The 22,732-nt window shown below is 45.1% G+C and overlaps 1 protein-coding gene across 1 annotated transcript in view; it reads left to right on the forward strand.

Moving 5' to 3' along the window:
• The first annotated feature begins 981 nt into the window (after positions 1–981).
• The window catches only part of LOC134346011 (disintegrin and metalloproteinase domain-containing protein 8-like), a 55,829-nt gene continuing 34,078 nt past the window's right edge, over positions 982–22,732 (forward strand). Inside the window, exons 1-3 of the mRNA XM_063047350.1 lie at positions 982–1,111; positions 3,964–4,055; positions 16,872–16,948. Of these exons, the coding sequence (XP_062903420.1) occupies positions 982–1,111; positions 3,964–4,055; positions 16,872–16,948 (299 nt within the window). The remainder of the gene's footprint in view (positions 1,112–3,963; positions 4,056–16,871; positions 16,949–22,732) is intronic.

Here is a 22,732-nt window from a genome sequence, read left to right on the forward strand (position 1 = left end):
ATGGCATCAAAGGTTACAGGGAGGGAAGAAAAGGATCAGCTATCTTTGAAAGGTGGACCAGACTAATTCTGCTCCAAAGTCTTATGGTTTCAGAACAAGACCTTTCATCAGGACTAGAAAGGAAAGGGGACAACAATCAGATTAAGGTGGTGGAGGGAGACAAGCCAGAAGATATGTGGTGAGAAACAAGAGAAAATCTGCAGATGCTGAAAATCCAAAATGCTGGAGGAACTCAGCAGGTCAGGCAGCATCTATGGAATAAAGTACAGACGACGTTTCGAACCGAAACGTTTCGGCAGGACTGAAGGAAAAACTGTGGATACGACTATATCGATTGTGGAGCAGAGGTGAGCCCAGGTGAATTGGATGGGAACGGGATGGGGGGACGACGACGAGGAGAGAAACTGGGAGGTGATAGATGGAAACGGCAAAGGGCTGAAGGAAACTGACAAGAGAGGAGAGGAGAGGAGAGAAAACCATGGGGGAAAGGAACGGTCTCGCCCCGAAATATCGCCTGTTTATATCCTGTACAATTATAACGAACTGACCTGCAAGGACAAGCTTTCGGGCATTTCGGAGCAGCAACAATAAACCAAATCCATTTTTGTTTGGACAGGTACCGCAGGACCCACTGAATTTCTCCTGCAGCTTGCTTGTTGCTCCAGACTCCCGAGCATCAGCGGCTCTGGAATCGTTCCTATTTCACTAACTAGCTGTTCTGGAGACGAGGACGCCGTGTGCTTTATCCGTCAGCCGGCGAGAGGGGCAAGGAAGGGGCAGCTCGACTCGGAAAGGAAAAGACCAACTCCGCCATCGTCCCGGCAGCGCGCACACGCATTGACAGTCTAGGGTGGCGAGAACGCGGGCGGGGGCGGGCTGCGCGGGAAGTGGTGCGCATGCGCGCCGGGCTACGCGGGGAAACCTGCGCGCCTGCGCACTGTTTGAACCGGGCTGGCGGTTGTTCCCCGGTTCGGCGTCGCCATGCCTCGGTACCTCGTCCTGCTGGGTTTCGCCATTTGTGGCCGCCTTCTCACTTCCCCGTGGACAGGCAGCCCCGAGCCCATGCCGCAGAGTAGCACAGAAGGCTCCGGTGGTCGCGGCCCGCTGGCAGGTGAGGGCTGCCCCTTGCCGCCCTGTGCACATTGGTCCCCAGGCCTTCCTCACCTCCGACTTTACCGTGTTTTCCTCCACCCAACATTCCGCCCTCACACGTTTTGCACTCTGGTTGAATGCCTGTGTTGGCGCGGTCTTTCATTGGTGCAGTTATTAATTTATTGAGTATGTCCGCAAGAAAATTAATGTCAAGGTTGTATCTGGTAACATACGTATTTTGATAATAAATTTATTTTGAACATTGAAGCCGCATTCTCTGGTATTCGATATTTCGATCCTAGGAAAAACACTATCATATACGTGTATTTGACTTCCTGAAATTCAAAAAGCTCTCAGTTGTCCATCTGTATTTCCAGTTATCTGGGGCAAAGAAGAGACCTGATATGAGTCTAAAATTACTGGGGAACATGCACCGTAGCATAGCAGTTAACGCAACACTTACAGCTCGGGACATCGGAATTCAATTCCTTCACCTTCTGTAAGGAGATTGTACGTTCTCCCCATGACCAGTGTGTTTCATTTCACAGTCCAAAGATGTACCGCTTAGTTGGTGGTTGTAAATATGTCACAGTGGCAGCATTGGGAGCAAGGGTGGACCCAAATGCAAGACACATCTTGTGAGGTTACTTAGGTTTAGTTTATTGTACGATACCAGGAGAGCAAGACAGAAGCAGGAATAGCGAACAGGATAAGGACTCAGGACTATGACTAGGCTGGGACCAAGGGTCTGGGCTTCGACTCGGAATCGGCTCCCAGAACTAGAGGAAACATGAAGAGGCTAGGGTATGGACTCCGAGCCCAAGACTAGGCAAGGACCCAATACCTGGGTCTTGCCTCGGGCTCAGACCCCAGAACCAGGCATGGACATGACATGGGCTAGGGAGAGGAGGAACATGGAAAACAGAGCCTCGGTCTTGGGAGAGCAGGTACATGGAACCATGGACACATACACAGAACAGAGAGCCGGGACCCCTCCTTGGGTACAGGACATAGGGCTGGGACTCATGACACTCCGCGGAGCAACGGCAGGACGGCCTGACTTACCCCACGGAGGCGAGGATAAGACAAGACAAGACACGACTCTCCGTGGGGCAACGGCAAGACGGCCTGACTTACCCCACGGAGGCGAGGACCAGACAAGACAAGACCAACACGAATGGACACCAGACAGTACCTATCTAGCTCCAGTGATGGAACTAGACCGAAGTGCAGGCGGGGGCTGCAGACGAGGGCTAGAGGCAAGAGGGGCAGAGAAGGGTTTCAGACAAGGGGGTAGGACAGGAATCACAGACCGCCAGGGCCAGGACATGACTCAGAACTGGGAAGCCACCAGGGCCAGGACTTGACATGGTACTTGAACGCCGCCAGGGCCAGGACTTGACATGGTACTTGGATGCCGCTGGAGCCAGGATGTGGACACGGTACTTGGATGCCGCCGGAGCCAGGGCGTGGACGTGGTACTTGGATGCCGCCGGAGCCAGGATGAGGTGCTTGGAACCTCCAGGTAGTGCCGAGCTCTCCACTCGGCCCGGGAACAGTAGACAGTGGCTCTTGATACCCTCCGGCAGGGTAACTGATGGACCCACCTTGATGAGGAAACTTTGCAGGCTAGCTTCTGCGAGGTAACTGGACAGGGTTGCTCCGGTAAGGAAAGACGAATTACCGACACTCGCTTCCGGGCAGAGACAAGGCTTGCTCCGGCCAGATGACATTGGCACGCCGTGACTTTGCAGACGCTCCCGCACAGAGCGGCTGAAAGCCAGAGACTATAAACTACCGGTTCAGCCGAGTGTTAATTGCCTCTAATCACCAAAGTCGAGGGACACAGGAAAACAGGGAATCAACAGTCCGGATTGTAACATAAACAAGCTAAATTTAAAGGGACCCCGGTCCGGACCATGACAAAATAGGTGAGTTGCTGGGTGGTGCGGCTCATTAGGCCAGAAGAGCCTGTTCAGTGTCGTTTCTCTTCTAAGTAAATAAAAGGTAAAAAGAAAATGACCATACAATATTATTTTTTCCTGAGTAGAAATGGCAAGCACTGGAGGAAAGGTATTTGAGGTGAAAGGAGATGTGAGGGGCACATTATTTTTTACGGAGAGTGGTTGATGTTCTGAAGGGCTGCAGCAGTTATTGGTGGAAGTAGACATGATAGTGATTTGTGACTTTTAGACAAACACTTGAATACGAAGGGATATAGATCATTTTCAGACAGAATATGTGTAGTTTAATTTGGCACAAAGGGTCTGTTCGTGTGCCACTGATCTATGATCTATAACCTGCTGTCTGCTTTGACAACCTTCTTCCCTATCCACAACATTTTTTATTGTTGTTCTTGTCTGCATACTTACTGATCACTCCCCTTACATTTTTATTCGAAGAGGTCCCAACAATACCACTGGTCACAGGACTCCAGTCAGAATAACACCCTATCATCACTCCCTCTCTCCCTCTATGGCCAAGCCAGTTTTGAATCTAATCTCCCAAGTCACTGTGTTTTCATTTTCTGAATCAGTCTACCATGATGGACCTTGTTGAAAGCTTTACTGAAGTCCATGTATATAAAACAGCCCTCAATCATCTTCATAACTTCTCAAATAAGTCATTTGTTTGTAGGATATGACCACCCTCAAACAAAGCCAAAATGAATATCCACAATAAGTCCATGTTTTTTTTCCAGATGTTAATAGATCCTATTACTAAGAATCTAATAATTTTCCAATCACTGATTTCAGGCTCACTAACAATGACTTGGTTTGTTTTTGATAATTGTTGTTCAGCTTATTACTTAACAATAGCTAACTGAAATAATGATATCTTGTTTTTTCGGACAATGAAACATACTTAAAGAAAAGCTTCTTGGAGAAGGTGCTCAGTACAGAATCATCTCACCATTTATTATATCAGGAGGTCAGATGCGAAACATGGATCATTTACAACAGGTAAATAAATCTACAGTTCTCTGTTCTGAATGCATTTTAACATTTCAGATGTTTTATGGGAGGCACAGATAGAGTTGGCAAGGGTTGACATGCATTTAAGGTGAAGAGGTAATTTCAAAGGAGATGTGAGGGGCACATTTTTTTACAGAAAGTGTAGTAGGTGTCTGGAATGTGCTGCCTGGCATTGTGGTAGAAGCAGGTGGTACGTGGTGGTACAGACTTTCAGATAGGCACATGAATGTAAGGATATGGACGTCACGTGGGCAGAAGAGATCCATTTTGTTGGCCATTTGACTACTTCTTTAATTGGTTCGACGAAACATTGTGGGGCGAAGCACCTGTTCCCTGTGCTGTACTGGTCTATAGTTTATAGAGCATCCTCTCTCTTTTACTAGATATATCGTCGTAGATATACAGAAACGGGACCTATAGCCTGGGTAATTGATGTATACTATCCCCTTTACCAGCACTTAGTCCTAGCCATAACTTGCCAGTTCAAGTGTCTCAAGATATGACTCTGAGGACTGTTGTAGGAAAGAAGAATCTTGGAGTACAAGTGGAGTCATAGGTAGCTGGCTGTTGACACACTGTCCTTCAATGATCAGGGTACTGAGTATAGAAGTTGGGAGGTTCTGGTGAGGTTGTACAGATGCTGGCAAAGCTTCATTTCAAGTACTGTGTTCAGTTTCCTACAATAGGAAAGAAGTTGTTGAAGTAGAAAGATTTACAAGGATGTTGCCAGGACCCAAGGCAGTGGGTTACAGGGAGAGGATGGACAGTATAAAATCACAAGAGCTAGAGTTAGGGTAAGCGCACTCGGGGTTGGGGAATCAAGAGTTAGGGAGCATAAGTTTCTGATGAAAGGTAAAAATTTAGTCAGAACCAGGTACAACATTACACAGAGGCAGATCAGTAATGGAATAAGCTGGTTGAGATTTGTACAGTAACCCAACGGTTATTCGGAGGTGGGGAGGGGGTGTGGGTTTATCAGAAACTCCCAACAGCTCCCTTCCTGTTACTGACTTCCACCTACACTAATTCAGTAGACAATCCTTCTATGACATCCTCCCTTTCTGTAGCTGTGATACTATCCCTGCTTAGCATGCCAATAACCCCCACCCAGTTCCTTCCCTCCCTGTTCCTTTTGAAACATCTCAACCCTGGAACATCCAGCAGCCATTCCTGCCTTTATGACAACCAAACCACTGTAATGGCCGTAACATTCTCATTCCAAGTACATCACCCTTTTTTAAAATATAATCATATAAAACACATTTCGACACGTTCAATTGACTGCATTTATGCCCTATCTATTGCCTCTCCTCCCCCAAGTCTCTCAGCACATCGCATTTACCTTTATGCCAACTCTGACCTAACACTCTGGTTCATAACCCCATGCCAACCTAGACAAATAGGCCTCACATTGTGAGAGATGTTCCTTGTGTTTAATCCATCCCTGTTGCAGTAAGTCCATCGTACCTGTGCGTCGGAAGCTACTCCCTCTTGCTAGATAGGAACATTTTAGGAGCATTGCAGCACTTCCATTGACTGCCGTTTGGTGGAGTATAAATCTAGTGCACTGAAAGTACTTAGTCTTTTGCTTTGAGGGCTTGCTCACAGACTGTGTTGTGACCAGTGCTGCGGGAACAGTGGAAGCGTGCCGCAGTGAGAGAGGGCCCAAGCCCACACTTTAGATAAGTATTTGTAACTGGGTGTAACTTGCAGGGTTTACTGAATATTTAGTATCTGTCTTGTCCTGTAAATAAACAGTTAACTTGCCATCGGTACCAAGTGTCTTCTGTCCCCACTCGCCGAACCTGATTTCACACAACAACCCCTCACTCACCTTGTCAGTAATTTAAAACTAACCTGATAATAAACAAGTACTGCACATGCTGGAAATCTGAAATAAAAATGGAATATTCTGGAAACCGTCAGCAAGTTTTGAGCATGTATTGGCAGAGAAACAGTGAATGTTTCAAGCTGAAGGTCAATTTCCAGTTCCGATAAGATGTTAACTTGGTTTTCCTTTCCACAGATGCTGTCAGACTTAGTAGCTGTTGACTATCTACCCATAACATTCAGTGATATTGCTGTTAGCAAATCCCACTAACAATATCATAAGGGCCACCATTAATCTGATATTTCAGTGGAATGCGCTGGCTTCAGGGCAAGTCTCTGGCTGAGTATTTTGTACAGATTGACTAAACTTCCATCCACAAGATTTCACAACTTGTCAAGCAGAACCTGGAGTGTGTGCTGAAATACTTCCAGGCCCATAAACACAATAACCTCAATGTGATGCCGTGCAGGACAAAATAGTTAATTTGTCTGGTCAACAGATCCACACCCGACTTCTTCTCATAACCCAAAGACATGTGATTTCATTGGCTGGTGTGTAGATTCATAGTAGAATCTAGGGTAGAAGCCCATCATCACCTCTACTTTCTGACGAGACTTAAGAAAGATGGACTGTTCACATCTGCAGTGCCTATAAAAGGTATTCACCCCCCCCCACCCCAGTAGTTTACATGTCTTATTGTTTCACAGTATTGAATCACAGTGTATTTAATTTGGCTTTTTCGACACTGATCAACAGTAAAAGACTCTTCCGTGTCAAAGTGAAAACCGATCTCTACAAAGTGATCTAAATTAATTACAAATATAAAACACAAAATAATTGATTGCATCAGTATTCACCCCCTTTAATATGACACACCAAATCGTCACTGATGCAGCCAATTGGTTTTAGAGGTCACATTATTAGTTAAATGGAGATCTGTTTTGGAGACCTGTGTGCAGTCAAGGTGTTTCAATTGATTGTAGTAAAAATACAGCCATATCTGGAAGGTCCATCTGCTGTTGAGTCAGTATCCTGGCAAAAACTACACTGTGAAGACATAAAACACTCCAAGCAACTCTGTGAAGTGGTTGTTGAAAAGCACAAATCAGGAGATGGATACAAGAAAATTTCCGAGTCATTGACTATTCCTTGGAGTACGGTTAGGTCAATCATCAAGAAATCGAAAGAATATGGCACAGCTGTAAATCTGCCTAGAGCAGGCTGTCCTCAAAAATGGAGTGACTGTGCAAGAAGGGGACAAGTCTGGGGGCCACCAGGAGACCTATGACAACTTTGAAGGAGTTACAAGCCTCAGTGCTGAGATGGGAGAAACTGCACGTACAACTGTTTCACCATTTGCAGCTTTATGGGAGAGTGGCAAAGAGAAAGTCACTTGAGAAACAACTCATGAAAATTCACATGACATCTTGGCTAGAATTTACCAGAAGATGTGGGAGACTCTAAAGTCAGCTGAAAGAAGTACTATGGTCTGATGAAACCAAAATTGAGCCTTTTGGCCATTAGATTAAACATATTTGGTGTAAACCAAATACCGCACATCATCAAAAGCACCCCATCCCTACCCTGGAACATGATGGTGGCTGCCTAATGCTGTGGGGATCCTTCAGTGCAACAGGCCCAGGAGGACTTGGGAAGGTAGAGGGTACAATGAATGCAGTAAAATACAGGGAAACCCTGGAGGAAAACCTGATACAGTCTGCAAGAGAACTGTGACTTGGGAGAAGATTTGTTTTCCAGCAAGGCATTGACTGACCTCAAGCATAACGCCAAAGCTACACAGGATTGGCTTAAAAATAAGAAAGTCAATGTTCTGGAGTGGCCACGTCAGAGTCTAGATCTCAATCCAATTGGGGCTTTTGGCTGGATGGACTTGAAAAGGGCTGTTCGTTCACTCATTTGTCATGTAATCTGACGAAGCTTGAGCAGTTTTGCAAAGAAGAATGGGGAAAAATTGCAGTATACAGATGTGCAAAGCTGACAGAGACCTATCCACACAGACTCAAGTCTGTAATTGCTGCCAGAGGTGCATCTACTAAATACTGACTTGAATGGGATGAATAATTATGCAATCAATTATCTTGTGTTCAATAATTATAATAAATTTAGACCAATTTGTAGAAATTTGGTTTCTCTTTGACACAAAAGAGTTTTTTCTTGATCAGTGTAAATAAAAGCCAAATTAATTCCACTGTTTAAATTAAAACAAACATGAAAACTTCAAAGGGGTGGTGAGTACTTTTTATAAGCTGTACAGTATACTCAAGTCCTTCTACAAAGGCAGAGTCAAAAGCATCCTAACAAGCTACGTCACTGCTTGGTGTGAAAACTGCACTGTGATAGACCGGCAGGCTCTACGGTGGGTAGACAAAACTAATCGATGCATCACAGGCACCAGTCTACCTGCCATCAAAGACATTTATACAGAAAGGTGCCCGAAAAAGGTCAGTAACATTATGAAACATCCAACACACGCTGTTCATGGACTGTTTGTCCTACTACCATCAGAGAGAAGATATATAGCATCCATGCCAGGATCACCAGACTCAAAATCAGTTATTTTCCCCAAGCAGTAAGGCTGATCAACACCGTCACCCACTAACCCACCCCTCCACACCCCCAGCTACCACTACTTTATCATTTCCTGTCAGGGTCACCTTATGTACAGACACTCCTGTGCCCAGCATCACTTTATGGACATAGAATCAATCCATGTATTTTTTTTGTTGGATCTGGAGTGACAATTATTTTGTTCTCCTTTACACTTGTGGACTGGAAATGACTTTAAACAATCTTGAATGTTGAATTGAATTGACTTTATTTCTTACATCCTTCACATACATGAGGAGTAAAAATCTTTACGTTATGTCTCCATCTAAATGTGCAATCATAAGAGACTTGTTCTGGAGCTGCTCTGGCCTATGGTCAGGCCACACTTAGATCCCCTCCAGTTCGCCTACCAGCCCCGACTAGGAGTTGAGGATGCCATCATCTACGTGCTGAACCGTGTCTACGCCCACCTGGACAAGCCAGCGAGCACTGTGAGGGTCATGTTTTTTGACTTCTCCAGTGCGTTCAACACCATCCGCCCTGCTCTGCTGGGGGAGAAGCTGACAGCAATGCAGGTGGATGCTTCCCTGGTATCATGGATTCTTGATTACCTGACTGGCAAACCACAGTATGTGTGCTTGCAACACTGTGTGTCCGACAGAGTGATCAGCAGCACTGGGGCTCCACAGGGGACTGTCTTGTCTCCCTTTCTCTTCACCATTTACACCTCGGACTTCAACTACTGCACAGAGTCTTGTCATCTTCAGAAGTTTTCGGATGACTCTGCCATAGTTGGATGCATCAGCAAGAGAGATGAAGCTGAGTACAGGGCTACGGTAGGAAACTTTGTCACATGGTGTGAGCAGAATTATCTGCAGCTTAATGTGAAAAAGACTAAGGAGCTGGTGGTAGACCTGAGGAGAGCTAAGGTACCGGTGACCTCTGTTTCCATCCAGGGGATCAGTGTGGACATGGTGAATGATTACAAATACCTGGGGATACGAATTGACAATAAACTGGACTGGTCAAAGAACACTGAGGCTGTCTACAAGAAGGGACAGAGTCGTCTCTATTTCCTGAGGAGACTGAGGTCCTTTAACATCTGCCAGACGATGCTGAGGATGTTCTACGAGTCTGTGGTGGCCAGTGCTATCATGTTTGCTGTTGTGTGCTGGGGCAGCAGGCTGAGGGTAGCAGACACCAGCAGAATCAACAAACTCATTCGTAAGGCCAGTGATGTTGTGGGGATGGAACTGGACTCTCTCATTGTGGTGTCTGAAAAGAGGATGCTGTCCAAGTTGCATGCCATCTTGGACAATGTCTCCCATCCACTACATAATGTACTGGGTGGGCACAGGAGTACTTTCATCCAGAGACTCATTCCACCGAGATGCAGCACAGAGCGTCATAGGATGTCATTCCTGTCTGTGGCCATCAAACTTTACAACTCCTCCCTTGGAGGGTCAGACACCCTGAGCCAATAGGCTGGTCCTGGACTTATTTCATAATTTACTGGCATAATTTACATACTTCTATTTAGCTATTTATGGTTCTATTACTATTTATTATTTATGCTGCAACTGTAATGAAAACCAATTTCCCCTGGGATCAATAAAGTATGACTATGACTATAATAATTTATAATAAATAGAACAGTCAATGTAACATAGAAATACACTCAAAATCTTGATGGGAAAGTGGGAAGAATAAAAATGGAAGTAATGTGGAATCAGGGTAAATGGGTGCCTGATGTTTGGTTTAAACTCACTAGACCAAAGGGTCTGTTCCCAGAATCAATGATTATGCCTCTACTCTTATACTCTTGCACAGTAGTGTCGTGGGTTTCTTCCCACAGTCCAAAGACATACCAGTTGGTAGGTTAATTGTCATTGTCAATTGTCCCGTTATTAGGCGAGGGTTTATTCAGGTGCTACTGTGCAGTGCAGTGTCTTCAGTAAAGAAATGTAAAAAAACAAGGGTGATTGATAAATTCATGGCCTGAGGTAGAAGGAGTCAATTTTAGAAAACGTAGCACATTTATTTTTCAACATAGTCCCCTCCTACATTTACACACTTAGTCCAGCGGTCATGGAGCATACGGATCCCTTCTTTGTAGAAGTCGGCGTCTTGGACCTCCAGAAAGTGGTCCACAAGCAGGGGTGACTGCTAAGTTCGTAGCCTAAGGTAGAAGGAGATGAGTTATACAGCTCTCATTACATGCATGTGCAGTTCAACTCTTTGAGTGATAATGCAGAAAGTTTGAAGTTAATAACTCATCTCCGTCTGCCACAACAGACATGGCTTCCTCGAGTACCTCCTGTATGTTGTGGCGGATGGAGCGGAGGTACTCGATGAAGTGGTCCCCCAATCTGCGTCGGGATTCACCGATGTAGAGGAGGCCGCACCGGATGCAATAGATGACTCGAACAGACTCACAAGTGAAGTGTTGCCTCACCTGGAAGGACTGTTTGGGGCCCTGAATGGTGGCAAGAGGGGAGATGTAGAGACAGGTGTAGCACTTACGCTTACAGGGATAAGTGCTGGGCGGGAGATCCGTGGGGAGGGAGGTGTGGATAAGGGAGTTGCGGAGGTGGCATCCTATACCCATGCTGAGCTCGTCAATTTCATCGACTTTACTTCAAACTTCCACCCAGCCCTCAAATTCACTTGGTCTATCTTGGACACTTCTGTCCCCTTTCTTGATCTGTCGGTCTCCATGTCTGGAGACAGACCATCCACTGACATCTTCTACAAGCCCACTGACTCTCATAACTACCTCAACTATACCTCTTCCCACCCCGCCACATGCAAAAATGCCATTCCCTATTCCCAGTTCCTCTGTCTCCGCCGCATCTGCTCCCAGGATGAGGCTTTCCGTTCCAGGACATCTCAAATGTCCTCTTTCTTTAAAGATCATGGTTTCCCTTCTGCTGTCATCAATGATGTCCTCACCCGCATCTCCTCCATTTCCCGCACTTCAGCCCTCACCCCAGCCTCCCACCACCACAACAGGGACAGAGTTCCCCTTGTCCTCACCTACCAGCCCACCTGCCTCCGGATCCAGCACATTATCCTCCGCAACTTCCGTCACCTTCAACAGGACCCCACTACTAAGCACATCTTTCCCTCTCCACCCCTCTCTGCTTTCCGCAGGGATCGGTCCCTCTGCGCCTCCCTGATCCACACGTCCCTCCTCACAGATCTCCCACCCGGCACTTTTCCTGTAAGTGCAAGTGCTACACCTGTCCCTACACCTCCTCTCTTGCCACCATTCAGAGCCCCAAACAGTCCTTCTAGGTGAGGCAACACTTCACTTGTGAGTCTGTTGGGGTCATCTATTGCATCCGGTGCTCCTGGTGCGGCCTCCTCTACATCGGTGAAACCCGACGCAGATTGGGGGACCACTTCCCTGAGCACCTCCACTCCATCTGCCACAACAGACAGGATCTCCCAGTAGCCACCCACTTCAACTCTGCTTCCCATTCCCATTCAGATATGTCCATACATGGCCTCCTCTACTGCCATGGCGAGGCTAAACTCAGGTCGGAGGAGCAACACCTCACATACCCTCTAAGTAGTCTCCAGCCCCTTGGGATGAACATAGATTTCTCTAACTTCCGGTAATTCCCTCCCCCTCCCTTCCTCTATCCCTATTTCACTCTGCCCCCTCCCCCAGCTGCCTATCACCTCCCTCATGGTCCCACCTCCTTCTGCTACCCATTGTGTTTTCCCCTATTCTTTTTTCACCTTTCCTGCCTATCCCCTCCCTGCTTCCCTTCCCCTCCCCCACCCCTTTATCTTTCCCCTTACTGGTTTTTCACCTGGAACCTACCAGCCTTCTCCTTCCCACCCTCCCCCCACCTTCTTTATAGGGCCTCTGCCCCTTCCCTCTACAGTCCTGACGAAGGATTCCGGCCCGAAACGTCGACTGATCGTTTCCACGGATGCTGCCCGACCTGCTGAGTTCCTCCAGCATGTTGTGAGTGTTACTGAGATCCATTTTCTTGTGGGCATACTCAATAAACCTATAGAATGATAACCATGACAGAATCAATGGAAATTGCCAACTTGGGCATTCCGTCAGAATGCAGAAGACAACAAACTGCAAATACAAAAATAAATTAAAAAATAAATAAATTAGTAAATAAGCAATAAATGTCGAGAACATGACATGAAGAATCCTTGAAAATTAGTCCATTAATTGTGTGATGGGGAAAGTGAAGTTATCCCTTCTGGTTCAAAAGTCTGACAATTGAGAGGTAATAACCGTTCATGAACCAGGTGGTAGTGAGTCCCGAGGTCCTGGATCTTATTTTGTTTTAATGCCATCTTTAACTTCGTTAGTAAGCCACAGAATAGGTCCAGTACCTCACAGGTAAAGCCCTCCCAACCGTTGAGTACACCTGCATGAAACACTGTCATAGGAAAGCAGCATCTGTTATCAAAGAACATCACCACCCAGGCCGTGCTTTTCCTCGTGCTGCCATGAAGTAGAAGGTAAAGAGTCTCAGAACTCCACCACCAGGTTCAGGCTCTTGACTACATTCACTTGCCCCACAATCAATCATTTCATTTTAAGGACTCATTATCTTGTTATTTCATGTTCTTGTTATTTATTGTTACTTTTTTTGCATTTGCAGTTTGTTGTCTTCTGGTGGATCTTTCATTTACCCTTTTTTAGTTACTATTCTATAGTTTTGCTGAGTATGCCCACAGAATAATGGATTTCAGAGTTGTATGTGGTAGCCTACTGTATATGTACTCTGATAATAAAGCATTATTTTGAACTTTTGAACAGATGGCACATTCTCCTTCTTCCCACTAGAGCAGATCAGATGTATGAAATAAGTCACTAAATGTTATGAGGGCAGAATAGCCAATAATATAAAACAGGATACCGGAAGTTTTTTCAGTTATAGAAAAAATAAAAGGGAGGTGAGGAGAGATAATGGATGTATTGGTTGTAATCTTTCAAGAATCACTTGATTCTGGCATGGTCTCGGAGGACTGGAAGTTTGCAAATGTCACTCCACTCTTTAAGAAGGGAGGAAAGCAAAATAAGGAAAATTATAGGCCAGTTAGCCTAACCTCAGTGGTTGGGAAAGTGTTGGAGTCTATTATTAAGGATGAGGTTTCAAGGTACTTGGAGATTAATGGTAGTATATGTTAAAGTCAGCATCGTTTCTATAAAAGGAAGTCTTGCCTGACAAATCTATTAGAGTTCCTTGAGGAAGTCACAAGCAGGGTAGACAAAGGAGAGGCAGTGGATGCCGTTTACTTGGATTTCAGAAGGTGTTTGATAGGGTGCCAAATGAGACTGCTTAACAAGATAAAATACTATGGTGTTACAGGAAAGTTACTGTAATGGATAGTGGAATGACTGACAGGGGGGAGGCAACGAATGGGAATAAAAGGGGCCTTTTCTGGTAGGCTGCAGTGGTGTTCCTCAGGGGTCAGTATTCGGACTGCTGCTTTTCATATTGTTTGTCAATGATTTAGATAATGGATTTGATAGCTTTGTGGCAGAGTTTGCATATGTTATGAAGATAGGTGGACGGGTAGGTAGTGCTGAGGAAACAATGAGATTGCAGCAGGACTTGGACAAGTTGGAAGAATGGCTTGGTAAATATATGTTAATGCATTTTGGTAAAAGGAAGGATAGTGCAGACTATTATCCAAATGGGGAGAAGGTTCAAACATTACAGGTGCAGAGGGACTTAGGAGTCCTTGTGCAAGACTCCCAGAAGGTTAATTTACTGGTTGAGTCCGTGGTAAAGAAGGCAAATGCAATGTTGGCATTTATTTCAAGGGGAATAGAATATAAAAGCAAAGAGATAATGCTGAGCCTTTGTAAGACACTAGTCAGGCCGTACTTAGAGTATTGTCAAAAAATTATATCTTGCTTTTCTCTCTTCATTTTAGCTATAGCCTTACTCCTTTTGATTGGGTTCTGTAACCCATTCACATTAAGGGTGATTACTCTGTATTGATACGGCATTCCACACCAATAAAAAAGGGTTTATATAAATAGTTAGATATCCCTAGATGACCTAAACAAATGAACTTCTGTCTGTACAACAAGCTAACGTTTAACATATAAACAACACATATAACATCTGTGACTTCCATCTTTGAAGTTTGAACTAAACTTCTAAGTCGGGGGGAAGCCCTTAAACCCGAAGGGGCCCCTCCTAGTGCAGGTTGATGCCGCTGAATAATTGAAGTCAGGACAGTGCACAAAAAAGAACAAAATCAAACATCAGCTCCCAGGTTTGTGGTCAGTTATAGTAATGAGAGCTTACAGAGGAAAAATCGTTTATGTTCTATTTTAAGTTCTTAATACAAAGTCAATTATAGCTTGGTGTTAGGGTACATATGATTTTACCGACCTAGCTGAAGGATATTTTATCACTATACTTTTGAGAGCTCTCATGCAGTATCTTTGTTGCATCGAAATTCCTTTAGCTTGTCCTGGATGTGCTTCAGACGTATTTCTCGGTCCCGACGGGATTTTGCATCCACTGTCTCTCAGGAAAGCCGCCTCAGTTTCACCGTGGCCGTGCCTTCTGCGGGGGCCACGATTCCGGGACAGTCCGGGGAAAATCCCCTGTTCTTCAGGTCTTCTGTCGCTTCCGATGCATTACTGTAGATGACTTGTCCAGTGCCAAAAAACACTCGAAGTTTGGCTGGATAGAGTCTGGAACCGGAGCCCCTTTTCTTTAAGCGTCCTTCTGTTGGTGGAGTAAGCCTTTCTTTTCATAAATATTTCGGTCAGGTAGTCTTGATCAAAAAATACTCTTTTCCCATCGTAATAAATCTCTCATTTTTTCCAAGCAGAGCGAAGCACCAACTCTTTAATTTTTTAAATTTTATACTCCTGAAAGTAAATGACCACGGACCTTGGGTTGGAACCTTGTGGTGGTTTGGGTGCAAAAGATCAATGGCAGTGTTGTATGCCGAGGGTGACACTGGGAAGGGACAACTCTGTTTTAATAAATTTTTCCAGGAATTCCTGAATGTTGTCTCCTTCCACCTCCATGGAAATTCCATGGATACGTATGTTATTCCTGCGTGAGCACGTCTCCAGGTTCGTTAGTCGAGCTTGAATGATCTCCTGAGGTTCCAGTGTGCGGGAAAGAACCTCCCCGACCTCGGCCTTCCATTCCTCCACTTTTGTCACACTTTTTCTGTCACTCTGCCCGTTATTTCTTTTAAATCACCAACAATAGCATTCAACTTCTGGTTAATTTCTTCTCTGAAATCCACCAGTTCCTTCTTTAGAAAACCCAAGGTATCACTCAGTTCTATTTTCATGTCCGAACGAAGCGCCTGTATTTCGGCCATGATGTTTGCATGAACAGCCTCCATATCCTCATGTTCAGCTTGGTTGCTAGCGCCGACGTCAGTGTCCTCACCGTTAATCGGTATTTTATTGCTTGTCGTCGGGTTTTGTTGTGGTTTTCCCCTTGTCTTTCTTTTGTTTCCCCCTTTCATGCTACAAGACCCACTTTTCTATTTAAATAACCGTTTCTTATTTAGGAGGAAATAAGACCATCTGGGAGCCCTTACTGATTATGCTGCTGGCTGTATCTACGCCATACCAGAAGTACCGTACTTAGAGTATTGTCAACAGTTTTGGGCCCCATATCTCAGAAAGGATGTGTTGTCATTGGAGAGAGTGCAGAGGAGGTTCACAAGGATGATTCCGGGAATGAAGGTGTGAACGTATGAGGGACGTTTGGCAGCTTTGGGCCTGTACTCACTAGATTTTAGGAGAGTGTTGGGGGGGGGAGCGGATCTCATTGAAACCTACCAAATTGTGAAAGCACTAGATAGGGTGGATGTGGAGAGGATGTTTACTGTGCTGGGGGTATCCAGAACTAGAGGGCACAGCCTCAAAACTGAGAAGCAACCCTTTAGAACAGAGGTAAGGAGGAATTTTTTTTTAGCCAGAGACCATGGAATGTTCTGCCACAGACTGCGGCGACGGCCCAGTCCATGTGTATATTTAAGGCAGAAGTTGATCGTTTCCTGATCGGTTAGGGCATCGAAGGATGTGGCGATAAGGCAGGTGTATGGGATTGAGTGGAATCCGGGATCAGCCATGATGGAATCGTGGAGCAGGCTTGATGGACTGAATGGCCTAATTCTGCTCCTATGTTGTATGGTCTAAATGTCTGCTCTGCTGATCTATCATCTTACTCTTAAATGCGAGCAAGAACCGATGATTGCAGGGATTACATGTTTAAGTCTCTGTAGAATGATAAAGGGAAGAACAATATGTTCTGCATTAGCGTCATGGAGGGATAATAGAATATATTTGTCCTGTGGTGTTTCTTTGCTCAAATGTAATCAGAATTTTCTTCTCTCAGAATTCTGATTAAAAGCTCTCTTTTTACAAGCAGAACAATTATACCGATGAAGTTGAAATATGGATGGAAATAGAAGAACAGCATTTAACTCTGGACCTTAGAAGAAATCAGTAAGTAAATTGGGATCCTGGCCTCTATTGGGTAAAAGGTAACTGCTTAATAGATATGAGGAGCAATACACAGTAAGGGGTTGGGCATCAGTGGTAGTACTCAGCTGGTCGGAGCCAGATTGCAGAAAGCTGTGACTGAAGCTACACATAAGTCTGAGACAAGTTGTTTGTAGAGTTGCCTCTTGCCTGATAATTTAATTTTACTAATCAGAATCGGGTTTATTATCACTGAAATGTGTTGTGAAATGTGTTGTTTCTCAGCAGCAATACATTGTAAGATATAAAAATTATCATAAGTCACACAAATAAGTAAATAGTGCAAAAGACAAATAATAAGATAGGTGTTCACGTATTCATGAACTGTTCAGAAATCTAATGGTGAAGGAGAAGAAATGTTTCTAAATTGTGAGTGGGGATCTTCAGGCTCCTGTACCCTTCCCCTGTGAATAGGGCATGTCTTGAGGGTCTTTAATGATTGAACTACTACTCCGTTCTTGATCACATAAGGGAAAGGGGTCAGAAATTTTAGTCTTTTTAATATTTTGCAGTTCTGACTAAAGTTTTATATTAATCAGGAAATTTGATATGAAGGATTATTTGGATTTCAAAGAACAACTGAAAATATTAATAGAAGTAAAATAGTTAGGATTTTCACCATAGCTGCTGGATAATCACTGGCAGAATTTTAGTTAGAAACTTTAGGAAAGAAAATTTTGATTCCATTTGTGATGGGATGAAAAGGAAGGAAGGTTGAACTATTGATTAGAGATGTCCTGGAAGAGGAATGACCCAACAGCTCGTATGAGTCAAAATTAAGAAGAAGAAAGGTGTTCGTCTTGCTATCTGATGCCTAATATTCTGCAAAGACAAGTCATGTGGAAATGGTTGAGCTGCCTTGCATGCCTGTGATGCACAGTCCACGTTTCACAGGCATACAGGAGGGTAGTGAGTACCACGGCTCTGCAGACCTTCAGTTTTGTTGCTGGACTGATCCCTCGACGTTTCCATACAGTGGAGCGCAGTCTACTGAAAGCAGAACTTGCCTTTGCTATTCTGCAGTTAACTTCTGTATCAATAGTCACTGCTCAGGAGAGGGTGTTGCCAAGGTAAGTAAACTGGTCCACTGCCTGTAGTTTCTGTCCTTTGATTGTGATTTTGGGTTCTGTGTACGGTGCATGAGGGGCAGGCTGGTGCATGACTTCGGTCTTTTTGATGTTGATGGTAAGTCCAAAGTTGTCACAGGCTGTGGAGAATTTGTCCATATTGACTTGTATCTCTGGCTCCGAGCCAGCATACAGGGCGCAGTCATCGGCAAAGAGGAAGTCTGTCAGAACAGTCTCCTTCACTTTGGTAATAGCTTGACGTCTCCTCAGGTTGAAGAGCTTCCCATCCACTCTGTACTTGAGGTTGATTCCAGCATCACTGTCCTGGAAGGCATCATTCAGCATGGCAGTAAACACAATGCTGAACAGTGTGGGTGCGAGCACACAGCCCCGTTTGACACCACTGGTGACTGGGAACGCCGCAGAGGATTCTCCGCCGTCCAGCACTCTGGCCATCATCCCATCATGGAACTGGTGTACCATCTGAATGAACTTAGCGGGGCAGCCGAATTGTGACAAGATCCTCCACAGGCCTTGTCGGCAGACAGCTCCTGACACTCCTCCTGAAGTTGGCACATGGAAAAAAATCATGTCAATAGTCCCACGACTTTTGCAAAAACCATACTGTGACTCTGGCAGCAGGCCCAGTTCCAGATGAGTAACCAGATGATTTAGCAGGACTCTTGCAAGGGTTTTTCCTGCGATGGAGAGCAGCGAGATTCCTCGGTGATTGTTGCAAACTTGTTGATTGCCCTTCCTCTTGTAGAGGAGTATGATGGATGCATCTTTAAGTTTCTGAGGAATGGATCCTTGCTTCCAAAAAGACTGGAGCAACTCAGTGAGCTTCTCTATAAGTACAGGACCAGTGGCTTTGTAGATCTCTGCAGGAATGGCGTCTGCTCCTGGGGCTTTGCTACTGGATAGCTGGCTGACAGCTTTCATGACTTCGGCTACTACCGGTGGGTCATCCATGGCGCTGTTGATGTCGACCTGGGGAATCTTGTCTATGGCCTCATTGTTAATAGATGACGGTCGGTTGAGGACGGCTTCAAAGTGTTCAGCCCATCTCTGCGGGATCTGAGCCTTCTCTGTAACAATATAGTATTAATGGTAAGACTCTTGGCAGTGTAGAGGATCAGAGGGTTCTTGGGGTCCAAGTCCATAGGACACTCAGAGCTGGTGTGCAGGTTGACTCTGTGGTTAAGAAGACATTGGTCTTCATCAATCGTAGGATTGATTTTAAGAGCCGAGAGGTAATGTTGCAGCTATATAGGACCCTGGTCAGACCCCACTTGGAGTACTGTGCTCAGTTCTGGTTGCCTCACTACAGGAAGGATGTGGAAACCATAGAAAGGGTGCAGAGGAGATTTACAAGGATGTTGCCTGGATTGGGGAGCATGCCTATGAGAATAGGTTGAGTGAACTCGGCCTTTTCTCCTTGGAGCGACAGAGGATGAGAGATGACCTGACAGAGGTGTACAAGATAATGAGAGGCATTGATTGTGTGAATAGCCAGAAGCTTTTTCCCAGGGCTAAAATGACTAGTACGAGAGGGCACAGTTTTAAGGTTCTTGGAAGTTGGTACAGAGGAGATATCAGGGGTAAGTTTTTTACACAGAGAGTTGTGAGTGCATGGAATGGGCTGCCAGCTACAGTGGTGGAGGTGGATGCGATAGGGTCTTTTAAGAGACTCCTGGATAGGTATATGGAGCTCAGAAAAATAGAGGGCTATGGCTAACCCTAGGTAATTTCTAAGGTAAGGACATGGTTGGCACATCTTTGTGGGCCGAAGGGCCTGTATTGTTCTGTAGGTTTTCTGCGTTTCTATTTTCTATGTTTCAACAGAAACACTCAAAAACTTCTATAAATGTACCGTGGAGAGCATTCTGACAGGCTGCATCACTGTCTGGTATGGGGGTGGGGGGGGGGGAGGTGGGGTGCTACTGCACAGGACTGAAAGAAGCTGCAGAGGGTTGTAAATTTAGTCAGCTCCGTCTTGGGTACTAGCCTACAAAGTACCCAGGACATCTTTAAGGAGCGGTGTCTCAGAAAAGCAGCGTCCATTATTAAGGACCTCCATCACCCAGGCCATGCCCTTTTCTCACATCAGGTAGGAGATACAGAAGCCTGAAGGCACACACTCAGTGATTCAGGAACAGCTTCTTCCCCTCTGCCATCTGATTCCTAAACGGACATTGAACCCTTGAACACTACCTCACTTTTAAAATATATATTTCTGGTTTTCTGCACGATTTTTAAACTATTCAATATAAATATACTGTACTGTAATTGATTTATTTATTATTATTTCTTCTCTTCTATATTATGTATTGCATTGAACTGCTGCTGCTAAGTTAACAAATTTCATGACAAACTTGGTTCTGATTCTGATTTTGATTCCATTGTAAGTGGAAAATAGAGGAACAGATAAGTAAGATTACTGCAGAAAGAGATAAGAGCAATAGAGTTATTGTCATGGGAGAGTTTAACTTCCGCAGTATTGACTTGGATTGCCTTGGGACAAGGGGCTGAGGTGAAGCACATTTAAATATGTCGACTAGAGATGGGCCATAACCAACCTTAGGTTAAGAATTGAAACTGGGCAAGTAGTGTGGGAAGTATCTGCTGGGGAACAGTAGTCATAAGGTTGGGATCTTGAATTGGGTGAAGATTGATTTCAATAACATAAGAGAGAACCTGGACACAATAAACTGGTGGCAGAGGATGGGGCTAAAACAACAGCTGACAAAGTGAGTGTGAGTTCAGAGCCATCAAGTTATGATGAGGGTGAAAGGAAACAGGCATGATTAGGGAACCTTGCGTGACAAAGGGTGTTGAAGATTTGATCAGCAAACATATGAATACACATGCAACTTGGATCGAGAGTTATTAGAGTATCTGAAGGAGTACCTTTTTTCCTGGAGGAATACTGAGTATGTAAGAGAATTTAGGCAAGAAATTAGAAGAACACAATTGGGCCATGAAATATTCTTCACAAGTAACATTAAGGACAATCCCAAAATATTCTATGAATGTATCAGGCACAAGAAACTAGCCAGGAAAGAATGGACTCAATAGGATATGCTGGGACTTTTTCCCTGGAGTGAAGGAGGCTACGGGGCAACCCTATAGATGGTTCTAAAATCATGAGAGGCAAAGATAGCATGGATGGCCAAGGTAGGGGAGTCTAAAACTAGAGGCTTAAGGTGAGAATGGATTTAAAGTGAACCTGAGGGGCAAGTTCTTCACATTCACTAGGTTGTGAAGGGTATATGGTAAGAGGTGCCAGAGGAAGTGGTAAAGGTAGGTATATTGACAACATCAAAAGTCATGGATAGGAAAGATTTAATGAGATGTGGGACTAGCTCAGGTAGACACCTTCATCAGCATGGATGAGTGAAGCCAAAGGGTTTTTTTCCAGACTGTATAATTCCATTGCCCAAGGAGAGACATAATAATAGATGAGCGATTGGACTGCAGCCTGTGTGGAATTCCAACAGGCAAAATTAACCGCCATGTTTAAATGCTGTCGGCACCTTTTGAGGTCCCTGAATGACAGTTTGACCGTGTCAGTGAGGACCTTCTTGATCCTCTTTCCCCACTCCTTCAGTTTCACGCACCTCCTTACCATGGTGGACCATAGCACCAGATGGCCAGAGGTCGCCCCTCTAGTATTGACGATGGCCATAGGCGTGGCTCAGGTGTTCATCAGCACCTGGATTGCTTGCTTTGGCACCCCATCTGACCGCAGTCCCCAATTTGTATCAGACTGCTGAGCTGTGATGGCCCAGAATCTCAGCATTAGGTGCGGGGCCTATCAGCAGCATCAACAGGGCTCTACGAAGAGATATTTCTCACAGATTGACAGTGGTTATTTAAAAAAGGAGCCTCAAAGGCATTTGTCCATTGTACAGGGCCTATCAGCAAGGTCAATAGAGCTCTACGAACTAAATAACAGACGGGATAAGCGGACTGGCCATTTTCGGGAGTAGACCAGTGATGCGAGTAGAAGTGACAGGCTTTGGCTCAAAAGAGGCTTTGGCTCAGAAGAAGCGTCTGTTAAGGTTTCCGTTTTATCTTTTTTTATTCCCTTACTATACCATTTAAATGGCTGTTGTGTGTCCTTCATGCCAGATATTGGAGTCTTGGGAGACCCAGAGTCTGCTGGGGAACTACATCTCCATGAAATGCATCCGGCTGCAGCTCCTTAAAGACTGTTAGGGATCTGGAGCAGCAACTTGTACAAGAGAGCGAGGATATAATTGATCAGAGTTACAGGGACGTAGTCACTGTGAAGTTGCAGGAGGCGAGTAGCTGGGTGACTGTCAGGAGAATGGAAACAGGCAGTTAGAGTAGAGCACCCTATGGCCATTCCTCTCAAAAACAAGTATACCACTTTGGAAACCTTTGTGGGGGATGACCTCCCGGGACTAGGTTACAGGCACTGAGCATGGGTCTGAGGTGCAGAAGGGAAACAGAGAAGAAGGGAGCGGTAGTGATAGGGAACTCCATAATGAGGGTAACAGACAGGAGATTCTGTGGACGTGAACGGGACATCCAGATGGTATGTTGGCTTCTAGGTGCCAGGGTCAGGGCTGTCTCAGGTCGCGTACACATTTTGGAGAGGGAGGGGGAGAGCCAGATGTCTTGGTACATATTGGTACCAATGGCATAGGAAGGA

The sequence above is a fragment of the Mobula hypostoma genome, chromosome 4 (assembly GCF_963921235.1).
Source record: "Mobula hypostoma chromosome 4, sMobHyp1.1, whole genome shotgun sequence".
NCBI lineage: Eukaryota > Metazoa > Chordata > Chondrichthyes > Myliobatiformes > Myliobatidae > Mobula > Mobula hypostoma.